Raw genomic sequence first — 20,078 nt, 5'->3', positions numbered from 1 at the left:
TATTATTGGATAGATTTGTCAATATATTTTTCATATTGTTTTAGTATGTCAGATTATTGTTTGAATTAATATATTTGGAATAGTAGAAACAATAAATAAAATATTAAATTTACGGTGGTGGTTTTAAATGTTGTATTTTTAAATATGAATGTTACATATTTTATAATTCACACAAACACAGGTATATATAATTTAATAGAGTTATATATATATATTTATGCTTAAAGTAGTTGATAAAAAATAAAAAGGAGCGTTTTATACAATAAAAAAGATATCTTTCCTTACAGGAGTTTTGATCCCCACTTTTTTTAGGCAATTCAAATTATTTGTCTAACCTAATCTTAGTTAAGCGCAGGCGCGTGCAAAACCGGAGCCAAAGGCAGCAGCAGCTTCTTGCTGCAAAGAAGCCGCATATTTTTGTTTATATGCACGTCTATGCTGAATTTCTGAAGTTTCGCACAAGTGTTGTTATTACTTGTCGGTTTGTTGAGCTGTTCCTTTATGGCTGTATACGAAAAAATTATAAACTTTAGAATGAAGATGTGAGGCGTAGTATTCCAGATAATACACGATAATTGTCTGAAATTCAGAAGAAAGAAAGAGTCTAAGCGTGTTAGAGCAAAAACAGGGGGGTGGGGGATTAAAGAAGTCAGGGGAGGAAAGATGACGGACACGGCGAGGATAACGCTAATCCTAGGAGATATTCGTTTTCACGTCGACAAGAAAAGAATTATTGAGAGAAGTCGCTATTTCGAGTCGTTATTTAATCATAACTTCAGTGACTCCAAGGATAATGAACAAGCGGTCAATTACAAAGTCGCGCCCTCGGTTTTACAGGTAATAAATAAACATTTATTTAATCTAAAAATGTTTGCCAAATCTTTATCACCGCTATTTTTATATTTCATTATGATTTTTAAATGTATGTAAAAGGTCACGTCTAAGTTTTTGTTTTTGATCATGTGACGATCTTAGTTTCTCTTTGAGTCAATATAATCATGGTAAAATGTATTCATTCTTGCATACTGCGATATACTATCGTACACTTCAGTTGTTTTGCTGTAAAATATAATAATGTAATGATACCTGTTGTATTAGGCACTAAGCAAATAAATTTGTATACACCTTTTTTGATGGATTACTTCACATAATCATTGTAAAAATAATGTGTAATATTAGTTTATTTAAAAAAAGAAAGCATGTGATTTAAAATTAATTACATATTTCATATGTAGCAATTTAATTAGAATTTTGTACACTTTGTGTCAATTTTTTGCAATTTATAATACTAATTTATATAAAACACTATAAATCTATTAAATTTGTATATTTTTTAAAATATTTGAATAATTCGTTTTTAAATAATTTCATATAGCTATACCAATTGGGTATTATAATTACTCATTACAAATACAAGTTTCAAATTTGATATTTGCGATAATTATAAAATTTTTTTTTAAAAACCTGACAACTTTGACATTAGAATGATCATGTTCATAATTTTTACGTAAATTTCTACTATTTTCATATTAAATACAATTTTATTTATTTATAATATGATTTGTTTAGAATTATATTTAATATATTACTATACTAAAGAAAATATTTAAAAATAAAATAAAATTGCTTTATTTAACTAATTTTTGTAATTGAATGTATAAAATAATAACGAGAAAGTATTTTATAATAATATTTCATGTTCATAACAAAGTAATTTATTTTCATCGAGTACTTTTTGATAATATAGATTAAACTTCTAAACAATTAAACTTCTTCGAAGTGGCAATTGCAGTATTTTTTATTCGTCTAGAAAATTATTTATTAACAAAATTGCGTAAGTTGTTGTTAATATTATTCATTTGAAAAGAGATTCATAAATCAAATCAGCATTTTTGGAACATTTTGTGACAAATTTGATTTGTTCTGTCAATTGAATCTTTTTTCTGATAATTTCAACTGAGATAAAATTGTTTAATTAGTCTAAATGGCGATGAGATTGGTGCCAAATAAGAAAATGATATAGTTTTCATAATGACAACGAGATCACTTAACAAATGAAGCATATAGTGTAAATTTATTTATTTTACTCAAGTAAACTTGACTTAGTCTATAACATTATAGCTCATAAATGTAATTTAGTGGAACTGACAACTTATAAAATAAGGATTTGCGCCATTCGTTTTAATATAAATTCATTAGTATGAAAAAACTGTTAGCAGTACTTTAGCATTGGCAAAAACAACTTAGCACTATTATTTGTTTCTTATTTATTCATTATAATTTTTTCTTAATTATTAATTATATTATGAAAGATGTTTCATTGTAAATTGTTATAAAAATACGTATCAATTAAATCTAGTTTTTCATACTTATTATGACCTGATTTATTTGACTTTATCATACTATAGACAAACAAGACTACATAAAAGTATTCAGTACGACTGGGATAAAATGAGCGGTAGTGAAGGAAGGAGAGAAAAAGAATATACACGTATGCATAAAGACGGAATATAGAAAAGATCAAGTGAATTGGAGAATATGAGTGTATGAGAGAAATAAAAATGAATAAGATAAAAAAACTAAAGATCGGTCATTAATTAAAGAAAAAATAATAAATAAAACTAACTTATTCTTAGAAAATAAACATCTTGAATAAATTGAACATATTATTACAATAAATATCTTTAATTTAATATAAGTTTGGTACAATTTTATTCTACGAAGATTAAATATAATGAAATTAATTCTAAATTTATTTCCATAATAAATGAAATTTAAACTTAATTTTTTTAGATTTTTTGTTAGATAATCTGTAATTATTAATTTATAATTAAATATATTTAATATATGATATTTACGTTACGAAATAAAAGTATATAAGTGTAGGTTTTTGAAAATTACTATTTTAATTTCATAGTATTTATTTCATCTGTATAAAATAAAAAATGATGATTTCGCATTCGAACGTAAATAGTAATTTGGCAATTATTTTAATATTTATTTCGGTTCCTCGTGTTACTATTCAGATTTTTGTATTTCTTATATCAATGTATTTTCCAAGTGTATCGTTTCAATAGATGACCCTTGGTAGATCTCACACTATATATAATGTACACAATCCTCCATGGACCTTCTACCCTCTTTTCCATCTCACTCTCTTATTTTGTCGCAGTACATACAACGATAGTATATATCTTCAGTTCTTATCACGCTCTTCTAGATATTCGACACAATAAAGCGATTATAACAACACATCTCGCAGCAATACAAATTTCGTATTTTGTGAGGTTGCAAGTAAAATTTACTTTGTCTCTTCTCATTATCGTAACTTATTACCTAGTCGCACACTGGTTTTCTGAAATTCGTAGATATTAAACAATAAAACGACATTTTTTATCAGATTATAGTCGTTATAGATATTTGTAAACGAATGATATGTAAATCAGCAAATATATATATATATATATATAAATGTACTTTTAACTATTACACCGATAAAATATTTAAAGAAAGTTTGTTTGTACATTGAAATTATACAAATTTTATTCGACATTTAATTTATTAAATTATTATAATAAATTTATTATAATAAATTAGGTTCGATATATGCGATATGCCGATTATATATTTTATATAAATCATTAGTAGTTATTAATTTATTAAGAATTTATTGATTTAAGGATTTTTGTGATTGGATAGAAGAAGATCCTCCTCGTGTACGTCCCAACGAATCACATCAAATCAAAATATCGCTACAGAAATTCCTTTCTGATAGCTTTGATTATCTCAAGCAATTACTCGAACTTAGTATTATTTATACAGTTGAAGATTTGAGTCTTGAGTTAAGTGACATAATCATTCAACATTGGTTAAAGCCCGAACTCCTTTTGGACATCTGGAAATTGTCGCGAGAGTTAAGCCTGTCCACGCTTATAGACGTAACTTATTCAGCTTGCCTCGAAAGATTTATGGAGATACCAATCGATGAATTGCTCATTATTTCCAGTATCGATTTTCTGCAGCTGGTGCGCAATGTTAACGTTAAATCTTCTATAGATTATTTAACATACATGATAAATGAAAGACTGAAAAAAGAGACCTCATGCGTGGAAGGAGATATACAAATGAAGCTACAACTAATAAAGCTGGCAGAAACATTACATAGTCCAGAGAGAAAACAATCATTAATGCACTGTTTTTTTGCCGAGACCGTCAAGTCGGAAAATAATGAGGATTATAATACACGTGTAGTTTATGCGTATCAGCAGAAAGTTCCTGCGAAATTTGGAGAACTTATTGAAATTTGGAGAATGGAGGAGCCTGGTAAAGATTTGGCTGGAATGGGAGTTGTTGGACGTGGTAATGATTTTACTTAATTTATTGTATGCAGAATCATTTTTCTGTAAAATCTAAAAATTCTGTAAAAATGAACTTATTATATTAGCATTAAATCGTAATTATCACAATATTAATGTTATTTTACTTAAATATTTCAAATGGCTATTTTTTAAAAATTAGATTTATGTTTTTCAAACATTTAACTATTTGCCAGTTATAATAATCTTACAAATAAATTAATTATGTTGTTAGATTTTAATTACTCTTTAATTGTTTTAAAGAGTTTTATTATATTTCATAAAACAAAATATTTCAGTAATAAATGGTTTTTCAATTTTATATATTGAGTTCTAGCAGAATTTATTTATTATGTTGCTTCATTACGATATATATATATATATATAATATATATATAAATTACATAAGTTTTTGTTCAACAATAAAAACTACACAAAAGAAATAAACACATTCAATTTTCCGAATTACAAACTGATGATAAATTATATAAACAATAAATAAACTCTTTTCATTCTCAAATTTTGAAACATGGTAAAATAAAATATTAATATAAGAAAAATATAAATAATTTTTAATGAAATTTATTTTTCAACAATAACTGAATTGCAAATCAATAATGATTTTGTAGTTAAATATGTTATATTTATCATATTTATTATAACAGTGAGTTCAGATCAATGTTTTAATCAATTTTTAGTCATATTAAGTTTAAACATTATGTACAAAAATATAATTAAGAAATTGTATTTAGGTTTTAGTATTTACAAAATTGGTGGTGAAATACGATTGGGATCTTGCAAATTCAACATGAATGTTTGGCGATACTGTCTGATTTCGAAGAAATGGTATTATTTGGCAAGGTAATGTGAACAATTAGCATACTAAATGTCATGCTAATATTGGTAATTGCATAAAATCATATATCTGTTCCCAGGCTACGAAAGGCACGTAGGCATATGGCAGTGGCACTAGTCGAGAATAAATTGATACTTATCGGTGGTGTTGGCCGATATCGTCTCAAGCTCTCTTCCGTCGAAATTTTGAATTTAAACACCGGTTTGTGGATTAATGCGCCCGACATCCCAGAGACATTCACCGATGTGCCGCCCGCATGTGTGATAAACGGGATCGTTGCCCTCTGTGTATCCAATATCTATATGTTCAATCCTAGTTCAAACTCTTGGATCAAGGTCGATCATCCCTTCGATTCCAGTGAGTTCTGTGGTGTCAAATGCTTAGCCTCATATAAAAATACTTTGTACTTAGGTAAGTTCAGTATGTCTCATGGTGTATTTAATCATCATATAATCATTTTTTTTCGGGTTCAATAGCAATTAGATATAATATAGTAATCATCTACGATAACCATAATTACCGTGAGATAAATTGAAAAATATCTTTAAAAATCTCGTATATTTTTCAGGTAAAGAGGGCGGCTCGTTCGTAGGCTATGACGTAACCTGGGATGCAAAAAAGTCTCAGAGCCAAGGTACATTGACGATTCGTGGTGCTCATATTATGCGTTCGGAACAAAAACAGTTCCAGAGTCCTTGCGAAAAGATTCTGATAGGAGAGGAAGCACGGGCAATCGGCATCGTTTACGCATTTGAGAGGGTAACAGTCGAATGCGGATGGCTTAACGAAGCAACTGGTCGCTTGGATTCCCGAATGCACAACTTTACCCTGCCCCTTACTTCCCTCGTGCCCGTTAACTGTTTCAACCTTATCGATCCCTCTACGCTTTACAAACAGATACTGCCATGAGAAGTTCGTGAAGAATTCATAGCTGGAAAGGATCGATTAGTAATGATGGAAAATGATTTTTGAATTACGGAGAAAATTTTTTATGGCCCGAGATTATTACAAGCGTTTTAATAAAGAGTTCTTTTAAAATTTTTAGAAATTACAATTTTGATACAGTATGTTTTTGGTCGGCTAAGTCTCAATTGAATTTTGTTTTTTATTTTGAGTTAAGGTCGTTAGATAATTTTATAACTGTTTTAATGTTTAATGCCTTTATTTACTAAGAAATACATAAGATGTTAATATGCATTTTTAAATTAAAGGGAAAGTTTAAATATAAAATTAAAAGCGGAAATGCGACAGTAAGAAATTTTTTATTTATACACCGGTCCATAAATAAATATATTAAGCATTACGAAGAATATTGATTCAGGCAAAAAAAATTAACTAATAATATTTTAAAACTAATAATAGAATGAAGGAAACGCCATTTAAGTAAAATATTGAATTTCAAATTATTTTTATGAATATATGTAATAAAAACATGTAGATTACAAATCATGTTTAAAAATCACATAATTGTGATTTTCAATAAAATTAATAGATTTTTCTATGATAAATCATATACAGGGTGACCAATGACTGAGTAATTAAAATAATATGCGACTTTTAGAATTAGATAATAAACTTCGAAATTACTCAGAATTTCATTTTCATTAGAATATAACGTAATGAACGTAAATAACTTAACAAGTTAAGTAATTAAAAATATATTTATATTACAATATATAACAATATTATTTTTTACTTTAGTTTATTATCTAAATGTTATAAATATAAGTTTTTCATCAAATTATTAGAATGAAGTGTTCATAAGCCAATACAGTACTACTTATGATTTTTTAATAATTTATAAAACAAAAATCATAATTTCATTATACTTAGGTTAAAAATATATATTTAAGACTGTTTAAAGTAATATAACTTGGTTCTAATAAGTAAAGTTAGTGCCAATCCGTTGCAAGAAACATTTTTATTTATTGATATTTTTATACTTAGTATATCAGTCACTTAAAATAAATAACCAAAGCCTACACTATGCAAGGTATTTACTTTGTACAAGGATCTCAATATTTACAAATTCATAGCTAAAGTAATTTTACGAATTATACTCTATATTATACATATAATTTAAATATATATTTTTAAGGTTTATAATTATAAGTAATTGGAAAATACAAAGATTTTTTTAATTTTTCACTTATGAATACCCCTTTAATTTTTAATTTCATACTATTATAAAATGATAGATCTTGTTTATTTTTCTTATTTATGTACATTACGATTTATTATAATTAATAATTAAAAGTTGTTTCACATTTTAGTAAATAATAAGTGTATAATAGTACTTATAATTTGTCTTACTATTTTAATATGAATAATTGGTTAACCAATTAAATCCCTTACTTCGTAATATTATTGTTTGGGCATGTGACTCTTCGATGTTAAGCTTCTTTATCATGTAGTAGTTATTTAACCGGGTGCACTTTACCTCGTATAATCTAAAAAAAATACAATAAATTTGAAACCTAACTACTACATCCTTTTTTTGGTCTTCGAAGATGTCTCATAGTGGCGATTATACTATCTTCAGGTTTTCCGCCTGTCTATTATGTGATGATAGTCTAAATTTAATTAGATTTCATGCCTCGATATAACTGCGGAAATGTTTGTCACTATTAATTTTCTTATATTTACTTTTTTTATGTTCCTAATAGAATTGAAGACTTCAGTAGCAGCTATTGACATCACTTTTTGATAAGAAATGGACATTGATTTTACTGAACACACACACACACACATATACAGACACACACATATATATATATATATATATGTTTTTTGGAAAATATAAGTTTCTTTCATTTTGTTAATATGGTGTCATACTTTTGTACATTCCTGCAGAAATTAGGAAGAATTAGCAAAATACTTAATTCTAAAATGATCAGAAATATTAGTTATATTTACTTATACTGAATAAGGAACTTATTATTTTCATTATTTAGTTAATAATTTAACGTATATTAATTTTTTCCCATTATTAAAAATGCCTAAAATAAGCTTATCTTTATTTATTAATTCACTTTATCAAGTTATTTTAATAAAGATTCAAGAACAAATTTCTGTAGCTACAGATCAAGATTCACTAGTCATGAGTTGGTCATAATCGGGTTTTAGATAATTTGTAATAGTGATATCTCCTGATGTATTATTTTTTCTATAAAAAAATTTATTATACGTAAATCTAAATATCGTCCTTATAGATCCTGTAGGAGCTTGATTTGTTTCTTACTTACAAATCTCTGTACTATTTCTAGATCTGCCATTATAATGAATAATCATAAAAATTTAATAAATATATGAAATATTTTTAAATTTCTTAGATAAGTTGATATGAAGATTAATTATACAATAATTAATTATAAAATTATAATAATTAATTATAAAATAATTTAGAAATTGATAATGTCTGGTAAACAATACCATCCAGATTTTTATTTTCTGGATAAGTCTGGATAATAAGTCCGAATTGATCATTATTTTTCAAGGTTCATTTAAAGTATGTGTGAACTTTTAAAACATTAATGTACATTTATTAGATTATTAGATGTAAATCTAATAAAGATGTGAGAAAGGTCCTCGTATATAATCATTATTATATAAATACTCCAATATTTTCAAAGATTATACCTAGGTAACGAATAAATTTTCAAATCCACTCCTACATCTACTTAAAATATATCGACTCAAATAAAATTTAAATTGTAATTTTAACCAAACATACATATGTTGACTTGAAAATATCCATATTAATAAATTAATCGCTTGAAATTATGAAGTCACTTCATTGAAATTTCTATTGTATTTTTTTTTATGTAAATATAATGAATGAATTATATATTTTATTTAAGGTAGTTACTTATCATGAGAATTTGGTATTGCTACTTTTCAATGATATAATAGAATTATTCATATGATTAATCTGTATCAATGTCACTTTAATTTTCTAAATACAGTTTTAAATGTTAAATAAGTTTATTGGTAAAGTATTAGAATTTTTAGATGAATCATATTTTAAAATCGACGAACAGTTTACAGTTTATTTTAGATGGTTCTATCAAATTGGTATAATTTTTAATTTTGGTTATACTTTAGTTAATTTTCTTATATGTCTTTTTTGATAAATAATTAACTAATTAGAGTAAGTAACTAACTATTTGGAGTCAGTTTCAGTAACTGTTAACTCTTTCACGCCTTTATTTATGTTCTTATGATATATCAACTATTTAGAAATTGTAGCAGAATTAATTCTTGGTTTATAATTTCCATAAATATATGTATAATTTTCTAACTTCAATGTATCATTGAGATTATTCAGAAACCCACGTAATGTTCGCTTTTCAATAGTCGTATATGTACGAATGAAATTTTTAATAGTTCTAAGAAATCAGCATCACATAAAATAACTTTTAATATTCATGATTCTCAGTTAAATTAAATTCTACAACTCTTCGTGATAGAAGTTGCTCGTGCTGTTAATTTGTAATGTAGTTAAAATCCACGTTATTTCAACTTCAGTTAATTTAACCTAATTTAAATAAAATTTACTCTTTTCTTAGAATGAAAAAGTACTAAATCACCGTAATCTAAAAAATTCTGTAATGGATTTTCTCATCTGAAATTAGAACTAACGGCAAATGTGTTCAGTTGAGTCAATTTACCATTCGTACCTCTAATTTTTCTCAATTAATGAAATAAGAAATGCATTATTTGTATTAATTGCGATTTTCAATAATAATAGTATCAAACTATTAACTTTTTGTTACCGGAATTGTGCAGATTGATCCAATAAAAGTTGTCTTATTGCATTTTCATGTTGTACAAAGTAAGCTATATTAAGCTACTGGTTAAGTTAACTATATTAAGGAACTAGAAATTTATTGTAATTACGTATATCATCTTTGTAATAAAAAATGTTTTTTTTGTAGATATTTCATTTAAAAATGTGCTCAGGGTAGTTTGTATTCATACAATAATACGCAAAATTATATATTCTATGGCTTATCGTTAACGATAATCTTCAAATATAATATATATAAAAAAAAATCAAAAACAATTATAATCTGAACTATATCTTGCAAGCTGGTAAATATTAAATATGAATATTGATATTCAAGAAAATCAAGCTTTTGTTTTCTATCCTTGATTTCTTTACTCCCAGTTTTGCAAGATCATCAACTTTGTGCACTTTGTAAGATTTTATTATCTTACAAACTTTTGAGTTAATTCATCAACAGTATGAGCTTCCATAAAACAGCAATTTTTATGCAAGATAAAATTGTCTTACGCGAAGAGAATTGCATCACAATACTTCATAGAGTTGATTCTTTCGCCTTTTTCAGGCTATCCTTGCAACAGCTGGTGGATAAGAAACGTGTATAATCCGTTTTAGCAAATTGTTAATTAAGCAAGCTAATACAGCGCTAATAGTGTAACAAAGACGGTGCATTTCCAGCTTTCTTTTTCTTCAACCGCATAAAAGAACTAACAATATTTTACTACGAATAATTTTTTTTCTCACTCTCGTAATACAATATCACTACTTATTAAAATGCAATAATAATTGATAATTCGTTTAATATGATAGAATATAACTATTATTTCTGATAAATTATTTTATATTATATTTCGAAAATTTCATAATTATTACCTTAAATTGCTACTGTAATACTAAGTACTACTTAATTTTTGAAAAAGTTAATTTGAAAAAAATCATAACATTTCTAAATAATAGCCTTTACAAGCAATAAATATAATTAATTTTTTTTTTAATATCACGATATCATATTAAATAGAACAAACTAAAATACAGTAAATTATTTCCTAATTAATCAAAATATTAATAAATATAACATTTAAACTCGTCACAAGTTGTAATAAATGGCCAATCAATTGTTTATAAAAACTTTTTTCTTACAATAGCCTTCAATTGTGCTATACAGATATTTATTGAAAATATTATACAATCATATATCGTTATTTTATAACAATTAGTTTTTTTATAATCAATATAATATATTTTAATAATGTATCAAAAATTGCTATCGTATTATATTTTATATATTGTCATTATATACATATATATTAGATTTGTCTATATCACATAATATACACTTAAAAAAAAACTTATTTAAGTAACCTAATTTGTTATTAAATTGAAATTTTGTAGATTTTGTGTCTGATGTTAGTTTGTATTATTACTACTATATGTATAGTTTTATTAAACGTGTGCCAATATTCGCGTTTTCATCAATTATCCTAAAACATAAAACATCTTTAATAATTTGTTTGTATAATAAAGACGAAGAGTATGGTACGTAAAAATTATATTTAACATTGATTCCCTGATGACTTATTAATTATGGACGAAAAGCGTAACTGCATAATTGAATTGTATTTGTTTCACGTTTGTGCATATTGCATCTACTGTCACTATATATGGATGTATATAGATTTTAGAGTATTTTGTATCGATATATTCAGTAAATTATTAAGTACTTATATTTCAATATATTTCACAGTCCATGAAATTTCTGACTTGATTATTTTTTATAGATTTCTTTCAGATTCAGATAAAAGCTATAATAGTTCATCCCTACAAAATTTATCTTCAATTTTCATTGATATTTTTATATCATAGAGAACTAATTAATCACAATTATATATATTTTATCATGTACTGTAATGTAATGGGTACAAAATTTGCATTGTAAAAATTGTCTATGTCCATCCGTTTAACAAAAAAAATGTATATAAAATTCATAATAACCACTTGTCTTTATGCTTTTATTGTGAATAATTGAATGATAAACGTTATTGATCAATCACAGTAATTTCAGATTATTTACTTGAACACTAATTTTTTTCATAATTTTTTCATTTATTTTTATAATGGTCGAAAATTAAAATTACAAATATCAATAAATGATATACATTACTCATTTGAAGTTGATAGCTTTAATAATATGATTTGCTCTATCGTGAACAAAGATAATATTTTGCTATTTTCATTTAAAATTAGAATGTCTAATGTAAAAATACTTTATAAGATTATGTTTTGTAAGATATAATTATAAAATCAAGTATAAAGCAGAACTTTATAATAAACTAGAATGTTATTTTTATTTCTCCAAGATCATTAGATGCTAACATTAAAATTAATTAATTAAAAAATTCAATCTTAATTATTGACAGTATTAAAAGTTACATTAAATAACCTTGTAATATGGTTAAAAAAGTGTTATTAAATAATTTTAATACATAAAGCAAGATTTCTCAAAATTTTGATAATGAATTTTTTGTTAGCTGCTTAGTTTTTAGTAATTCTCAATATATTTTCGTACTATAGGACTTCCTTGTTTTTTTTTATTGCATACTCACTTTGTTTAAAAAACAATTTACACAAGTTAATTATTATTATGCTGCTCGGTTTGTTTTGGCGAACTGAAAATTATTTATCTAATAAATTATAATATCCGTTCAAAATCTTTATAGATAAATAACTGGTCACCCTGTTGGCATCAATTTAAGTGTTATTTTTATCGGTTTCCTGAACTTTAAAGTTAAATATTATCTTTATAAATTAATATTGCTTTAAAAATTAATTTAAAGAGTAAATTTAATCATCTATTAAATTTATCGTAAAAAAGGTAATAATAATATTTTTAAGTTCTTTTACTTATAGATTACAAAAAAACATTTCTTTAACCATAATATTAGTAACATTTCGTTTAAAAATTATTAATAGTTTGTTATGTTATAATTATTTATAATATGTATACAGATAATTCGTGAACGTTGTTAAAGTTTATGGCATTTATTAATTTAATCTTTGGCAAAATATGGAAAATGATTTGGATGAATGTATACTAGGCTGAGTAAGAAAACCGTGATAATTCATTCTAATACTGAAAAAAACGAACAGCGAAAATCAGTTGATCATTGAAAAGCAATAATCTATTGGAAGATATGAAAAAATTTTAAACAAATATTTTAACAATTTCATTTAAATTCGTATTCCTAATGCATTTTATAAATCCAATCACATATTAGAATTATAAAATCGCTAAAATAATTGCTTGAAATTTTATAAAATATTAGATTTTAAATAATGATTTTACGTAGATCACAGCATTTTTTGTTTAAGAACATTTCTAAAATTAAGGATCGAATGATCATGCTCTTATTACTGAAGAGAAGTACATTTACTAATGATGATAATAACGATGATAACTGCATTCTAACTAACGCTCAATTTAATCATTCACATTACTTATACTATGGATGAATACATAGAAAATATAAATAAAATATATTGAAAATATGTCTTTATGAGAAATATTATAAAATGAAGTTTGTAGTAATATGATTTAAAAAATTATTGTATCTTTAGAAAATTAGAAAATGCTTTTTCTATTTTAATAACAAAAATTAGTTATTATAATTATATAATAGAAATAATTTATAATAATTTCACATCAAGAGTATATATTTATTTTACAAACACAAGTAATTGGTTCTGAAAAGTTGTTAATGCAAATTAATTATAAAATGTTTAATAAGTATTTTCATTAAAGGGTATGAATAATTAATATTCATTAAAATGACAACTAACTATGTTAGTATTCTCTTAAGTAGGTAGTACTTGTGATAATATTTGTATTAAATTGCATTTCATTTTAATAAGAATTATCTGTTCTCTTGTGATAAAACACATATATTTAGAGAAATACCGTGCATTAGAAAATCATAAATAAGAGAAATTATATTAGTTGTGATCAAATTTCAGCGCAAATAAAAGTAACTTGGAGTGCCTTTATACCAACAGACACAAAGTATAACATAGATCTAATTTTTTTCATAACACTTCCTTAACAGTATTTATTGTAAAAAGATGGAAATGGTACATTTATAAGTATATAAGTAAGTACTCGAACGAATCTCCTAAACGTAGTAACGATTACTGTGTAGTTTTATAAATACATAATGTAAGCGAATCATTACTGATGTACATTAGATTAAAATAAGTATATTGAAAATTGTAGTACTTATATTTTGATAAAAATTGTTTCGAAAATTCACAGTAGATCATAAATTTTGCATACAAATAAATCGAATAATGGTAAAAGTTGTTAAGTCACCAATAATATCTATAATTATTGAGCATAAAATTATTAAATTTACTTTTTATATTACAAAATAAATAGTATCTTCTTACTTTTTGTCTATAAACTATTTTTATTTATTTAATCCTGAAAAAAATTATTATGATATATGTAATTAGAAAAAAGACATTTGCTAAATTTATATAATCTACTTTTTTATTTTTTATAAGAATTAAACTCTAGAATTAGATGACGTATAATTTTAAGGCGTAAACAATTGTTATGATCATTTTAAGTAAATATAATTTTAAAAGTAGTAAACACTTATTTAATATATTATAAATTTTTTTATTTAATTATTAGATATTATTGAATTTATTAATTTCCTGAAGTTTTTCTATTATTCTCTATTTATTGTTTTGGAAAATAATTTCTTTCAAATTGATAATTAAACAATTAAATTATATATATATATATATATATTTTTTTTTTTATTAGTACTAAACCTTAAATTATGTGATTGTCATAATATTTTTATATTAATAATTGTATTAAAGGTTTTGTTTACGAAATGCGCTCTCTGCATTCATTAATCCTTCTCGTTTATGTTTTCATTCGGTGATCCAGTATAAAACAATGTATCACAATACTATTTTCATAATTTTTTTTTGGACAAAATATTCTAAATTCAAATTTTTTAATTTATAAAAATATTCACAATAAAAATTTTGAAAGAATAATATCTTTAAATAACTTTTTATTTGAGTAATGATCTTTTCATTATCAAAAAAATTTTATAGCAAAATTTTTCAATTGAATTTCTGCTTTTAGATTTTAATAATTTTAAATATTAAAAATCCATAATAACTATCAATATGATTAATTATGCTGAAGAATATCAGATACAATTAAGACTCTTATTATAAATATTATTGTCAAATAATAGAACATGAATTAATTGTATAATTGAGTGAAATTATAAGATAAGTTCATTAATGGAAATCATTTAAGTGATTTGTTTTTATAAAAGATTGACTCTTAACATTAATAATATTCAAAGATAATGAATAAACGATGAAAGACTTAACACATTATTATTCAAGTCGCTGCTTTGTTTAAAGTGCTTAAACTATTCTTAATAAATTATGAAATCTGCAAATATAATAATTTAAGAATATTATTTTAAAATATAATATTTTAAGAAAGGTAAAAAATATTTTAATTTTTCAAAATTTTATATGGTTAGTCGTTAAACTTTATTGTGCAATTTTGAAGAAAGTGTATAAAAAATTGATTGTTTCATGAAGCAAAAACAAAATATAGATTGTCAATCATAACGATAATTTTAATAAATAATTATCACTAACTTATTTTAGTTTCCTGTTAGGTTTAAAACAATATATATTTTTAAAAATAGGAATTATATGCTTTATCAAACTTTTCTTTTTAACGTATTCTTATACGTGCTCTATAATCAATAAAAATGAATGGTTTGATATGTTATAGAAATTACAAATGATATAGAAGTATTAATTTAATGTAACAAAATAATTTATTAAATCACTTATTCATTATAGTTAAGCTTGACTCTTGTACATTATTTCGGTTCATCGAATATGCATACTGACTTATAATAAATAACAATTATTATTCAGTAATAAAAACAATATATAATACTTATACATAAATTTTTAAATGAAATTTAAAAGTTTCAGTTACTATGGAACTAAATCTATTTCCAGGCGATAATTTGATGAGTGCACGTAACAATTATGATATTTGATCAACTTGTCTCCTCTCATTGGACTGCCAAATTTAATTAATCTAAGCATTAAAAGTAAGAGATGTACTTTCGAATAAAAAGGTCATAACCTCTGTTTAACAAACAATCTATCCATTTTAGTAAACCTTTCACAATAATAATGAACTTAACAAAAAATCGCACCCTGTTTACTATGTATGTTCATTGTTCAGCTCAGACGTCCACTTTGGGGTAATCGTCGGTGAGGTCATGTATCAGCTGTCGAAGCACAAGAGGGTTGGCATTCTTAGTCAATTGTCGTAATAGGAACCAGTCGCCGAAGCCCAGGTTGCGCACCAGACGCTCGGCCGTCATCCGCGACAAGCCCGGAATGCTCGCGCGAACAAGGATTATACGTGCCCACGGCTGCGTCAACACCATCAGTCTGAAATCGTTCGCCGATTATTTTTATATAGTATATGTTTTTTTTAATATTATTTTACCAATATAATCAATTTTATATGATAAATCGAAATCAGTGTGCAATGTTATAAAAAAAATTAACGCTCATTTGCTTGAGAAAATATATATTTCTATTAACACTTTAAGGAGTAATAGAATAACATAACGTAACAAACCATTTTTTAATAATTATTAGAATATTTTTCTTATTAATGTTACATTTCCTTTTATAATATAAGTGATAAGAGGAGTCGTGTATAGACCTAACATGTATTCAGAAATTTTTACGCTACCTATAAATGAGGGCGAGGGCACCGGCTCCAGCGAGGAATACGAGCCAAAACCAAAGTAGCACAAAGATTTTCTCATTGACGACGTTGAGTGGCAGGACACAAAGGGCATCATGGGTTTGGCTGGAGCCACCGGGTCCGAATGTATGAATCGTACACTTGGTAAGTTTTGGAAAAAGTCGTGCCATCGGGTCGACCCGCTCGAACGGTTTCGTCTCCGAGGTCAAACCCATTACCGCAGGCCCATAACGCGAAAATTGACCTTCCAGCAGCAGATTCAACAAGTACATCTGGCTCAACTATTGATGCGCCGCTCGATTTATCATCATAGACTCATAATTGTTGAACATTATGTCGTATATAATGTGCATATGTCGTATATAATATATATAATGAGCTCGATGTTTTTTGTTGTTTATAGTTTCGTTTTCAGTTCAAGTTGAAAGAAGTTTTTCCAATATAAAAATAACACGAAATACGGTACTACACAAAGTAAAATGTATTACATAAGTAATACAAAAGTGTATCATGTTATAATCGAAATGTAGAAATACTTAAAAACTATTTACTTCATGATTCGAATGTAGCTAAAGGAGTTTAAAAAAAAAATAGATGACTAAGTTTATATTGTAAGAAAAAATAATTGTTAGTAGAGTCTAGTGTATAAAAAGTGACCTCGTATTATCTTAAAGGACGGTTCAACGAAATAAGCAGGATAAAAGTAATAGAACAAATGTGCTCACCGAGTTGAAAAAATTAAGGATCTCACAAGCGAAGAACCTGAGGGCGTATATATTATGGCCACGTGTAAGGCTATCAGAGAAGTAACTTAGAAGTCGACTTCGGTGTTCATTCGTCCAGGTGTCTCGAGCGAACGGTGAGGCGAGATCTTGCGCCAGGTAGCTGACGATACCACCCTCCCATACCTGCCAAAGAGCTCGAGGCGCATAGAAGGTTGTTGCTTGCAATGCCAATACGATGCAAACCTACGCGCAATTTTATATTTAATATCTTTATTCAATTGTATCATTCATATTTATAAAAAGAATTATAATTTCGTGACGTTAAATGAAATTTTCGAATTGAGAAAATCAAAGACGATGATTATTGTATTTTTTGATAAATAACCAATCGGGTTATATATATAGTATTCAGAGTATCTTACGAATATTTTACATATTGTAGAAATTGCATTTCTTATATTTATGATAAGATACAGTTCTCTTCTGTATATTTTATTTTGTTATTCACCTAAAGAAGTATATCCGGGTCATAAATTAAATGATTGTGTTTGTAAAATTATTTGCTAATAGCAATAAATGAGAAAACAATACATATTAATTACTTCATTGTTCTTACAATTAATATCTTGTTTTGTTTCATATTTATTTACAGGTATTATTAAAATTAATAATGATAAATAACAAAGACTAGAAAATTTTTCAAAAATGCATAAATAGTAGTCTGAACATTTTATAGCTTACTCTTGAAATCCATGAAAGAAAAAAAATTAATTTTAATTACAAATATATGCATTAGTTCAGAATACATTGATCCCCTCAAATATTCAAACCACTTCCGATGCCTTAGTAGTGAAAATTTACTATTTTTCACGCACAAATTATGTAAGCTTTTTTATATTTAATTTCCTATCGTTTTATCACGAACTCAAAAACAATTTATAATAATCTGTAAAAATATCCGAAATGTAATTAAAATCATACACGAACCCATTGATAATACCGATGGTGAAGAATTTCATCTTTATCCAACGCTTGGCCGACTCCTGGAGCTGCCACTTCTCGACCAGGAATCCCTCGTAGATGTCTTTTCACAGTAAATGTACTGTAAATCCAGCAATATGCATTCACTGGTTCTGATTCTATTAATTATATTTCAAGTTATATAGTATAACTCCCGTTATTTCTGTCCGAAAAATATAATAATCAAGTATCAACAATGCAAAACAAGAATTACTTTAAAATTGTATATAAATAAGATAATTCTAACCTGAACAATTCTCAAGAAGTATTTTCGTAAAATAAAATTTTCCATTTAAAACAGTTTTGGAAATTGTATTTTACAGTTACAGTTTCAATATATTTGTTTAAAAATAATAGGATATAAATATCGGGGCTAATAAGAATTCGTTGTACTCAACATTATTAACCCATTAAAAGGTTAAAGAGACCTTAAAATAAAAAACTATTTCAATATTCAAATGAAGAGAAAAAAAGCTTCTAATAAATGATTGAATACTTATATAAGTACATCAAATGTTATATATTTTCATGATATTCGAAATTAAGTGCAATAGCTGCAAGCGTAATAACACAAATTTAATATATTCTATTAAATTGTTACAACCTTTTTTAAGTATGAGTGGTATAAATTGTTATAGTTAAATTTATTATTTAGCAAATAAGCTAAAAATTATCATACATTAGAAAAATATTACATAGAAAAATATCGTAGGAATATTATCGTTCATAGATAACTTTGTAATTGAATGAACCATTAAGATTATTACAACATAATCAGAAGCTTGAGCAAACTGATGGTCGGTCTCACCGAATCCGTCGGAGTCAGTGACACAGGATATTGGCTCGCCGACGAGCTGCTTAGCAGTGACGAGGATCGCACAAACGCTCAGTAGAAGTACGGTGAGCCGCGAATGCAACCGGAACACGAGATTGTCGATGCGCAGTGGCTCTACGCACAGCAACTCTTTTACAGGCGCGAAAAGTTCCAGCATCCTTTATCGACACTATTTTTTTGGTTTTGTCGCCTCGTCAAGCTTGGACCACTAATATTCACGGTTGTTTATCTTCTTGAGCCACTTTTGTGTCGGTCCCCTTTGCTAACAATTGACAGCGACGAGGAATCAACCGATGACAGCGCCATTGACATGCTCTGGTGGTCAGCTAATAAACTGTTACCGAATTAAATTTTTTCCTTTTAGATTTTACACCCCTTTGCTTGATTTTCTTTTTGTTTGTTCTCTCGTTTGTTCTACAAATTTTGAAACCACCTTTCGTATTTGCTGAGGTAACTCTTTTTTTTATTAGATGAATATGTTAATTTTGACATTATATTTACAAATATATGTGACGATACTGAGAGCCAGATTCGTATTGAAATTAAATAATGATAAAAAGGTATTTGCTTACATAAAACAAATAGTGGTGGAAAGATATTTTATTTATTATTTTTACCATTTTTATAAGGAACTATATTCATGAGATTATTTGTACAACTAAT

General features: G+C 25.9%; 2 protein-coding genes across 4 annotated transcripts; one reads left to right on the top strand and one right to left on the bottom strand.

Moving 5' to 3' along the window:
• The first annotated feature begins 389 nt into the window (after positions 1-389).
• Positions 390-16,373, top strand: LOC105362749 (uncharacterized). Of its 2 annotated transcripts, XM_011500248.1 has the most exons (6): positions 390-837; positions 3,681-4,359; positions 5,108-5,216; positions 5,291-5,622; positions 5,780-5,845; positions 16,299-16,373. In XM_011500248.1, the coding sequence occupies exons 1-6, from the start codon at positions 664-666 to the stop codon at positions 16,319-16,321; spliced, it is 1,383 nt and encodes a 460-aa protein (XP_011498550.1). In that variant the 5' UTR covers positions 390-663; the 3' UTR covers positions 16,322-16,373. The 2 variants fall into 2 exon arrangements, with proteins under 2 accessions (XP_011498550.1, XP_011498542.1); XM_011500240.1 differs by lacking the exon at positions 16,299-16,373 and having other exon boundaries at positions 5,780-6,249.
• On the bottom strand, positions 16,044-19,790 carry LOC105362766 (innexin inx2-like). Of its 2 annotated transcripts, XM_011500263.1 has the most exons (6): positions 19,389-19,790; positions 18,548-18,699; positions 17,561-17,803; positions 16,821-17,116; positions 16,270-16,510; positions 16,044-16,148 (listed from the first exon to the last, which is right to left on the bottom strand). In XM_011500263.1, the coding sequence occupies exons 1-5, from the start codon at positions 19,570-19,572 to the stop codon at positions 16,300-16,302; spliced, it is 1,086 nt and encodes a 361-aa protein (XP_011498565.1). In that variant the 5' UTR covers positions 19,573-19,790; the 3' UTR covers positions 16,044-16,148; positions 16,270-16,299. The 2 variants fall into 2 exon arrangements, with proteins under 2 accessions (XP_011498565.1, XP_011498557.1); XM_011500255.1 differs by having other exon boundaries at positions 16,044-16,510.
• Positions 19,791-20,078: the final 288 nt, after the last annotated feature.

This window comes from Ceratosolen solmsi, unplaced genomic scaffold, assembly GCF_000503995.2.
Source record: "Ceratosolen solmsi marchali unplaced genomic scaffold, CerSol_1.0 scaffold10, whole genome shotgun sequence".
Taxonomy (NCBI): domain Eukaryota; kingdom Metazoa; phylum Arthropoda; class Insecta; order Hymenoptera; family Agaonidae; genus Ceratosolen; species Ceratosolen solmsi.
The sequence above is the reverse complement of the archived record's forward strand: the minus strand, read 5'-3'. Positions and strand labels throughout refer to the sequence as shown.

Excerpts from the sequence above, each read along its gene's own strand:
- LOC105362766 (XM_011500255.1), bottom strand. The coding sequence starts at position 19,572 with ATGCTGGAACTTTTCGCGCCTGTAAAAGAGTTGCTGTGCGTAGAGCCA. Across the intron at positions 17,804-18,547 it reads ACCATCGGTATTATCAATGG|GTTTGCATCGTATTGGCATT; the intron begins GTTCGTGTATGA and ends AATTGCGCGTAG. Across the intron at positions 16,511-16,820 it reads GCCCTCGCCCTCATTTATAG|ACTGATGGTGTTGACGCAGC; the intron begins GTAGCGTAAAAA and ends GAACGATTTCAG.
- LOC105362749 (XM_011500240.1), top strand. The coding sequence starts at position 664 with ATGACGGACACGGCGAGGATAACGCTAATCCTAGGAGATATTCGTTTT. Across the intron at positions 838-3,680 it reads TCGCGCCCTCGGTTTTACAG|GATTTTTGTGATTGGATAGA; the intron begins GTAATAAATAAA and ends TATTGATTTAAG. Across the intron at positions 5,623-5,779 it reads TAAAAATACTTTGTACTTAG|GTAAAGAGGGCGGCTCGTTC; the intron begins GTAAGTTCAGTA and ends TATATTTTTCAG.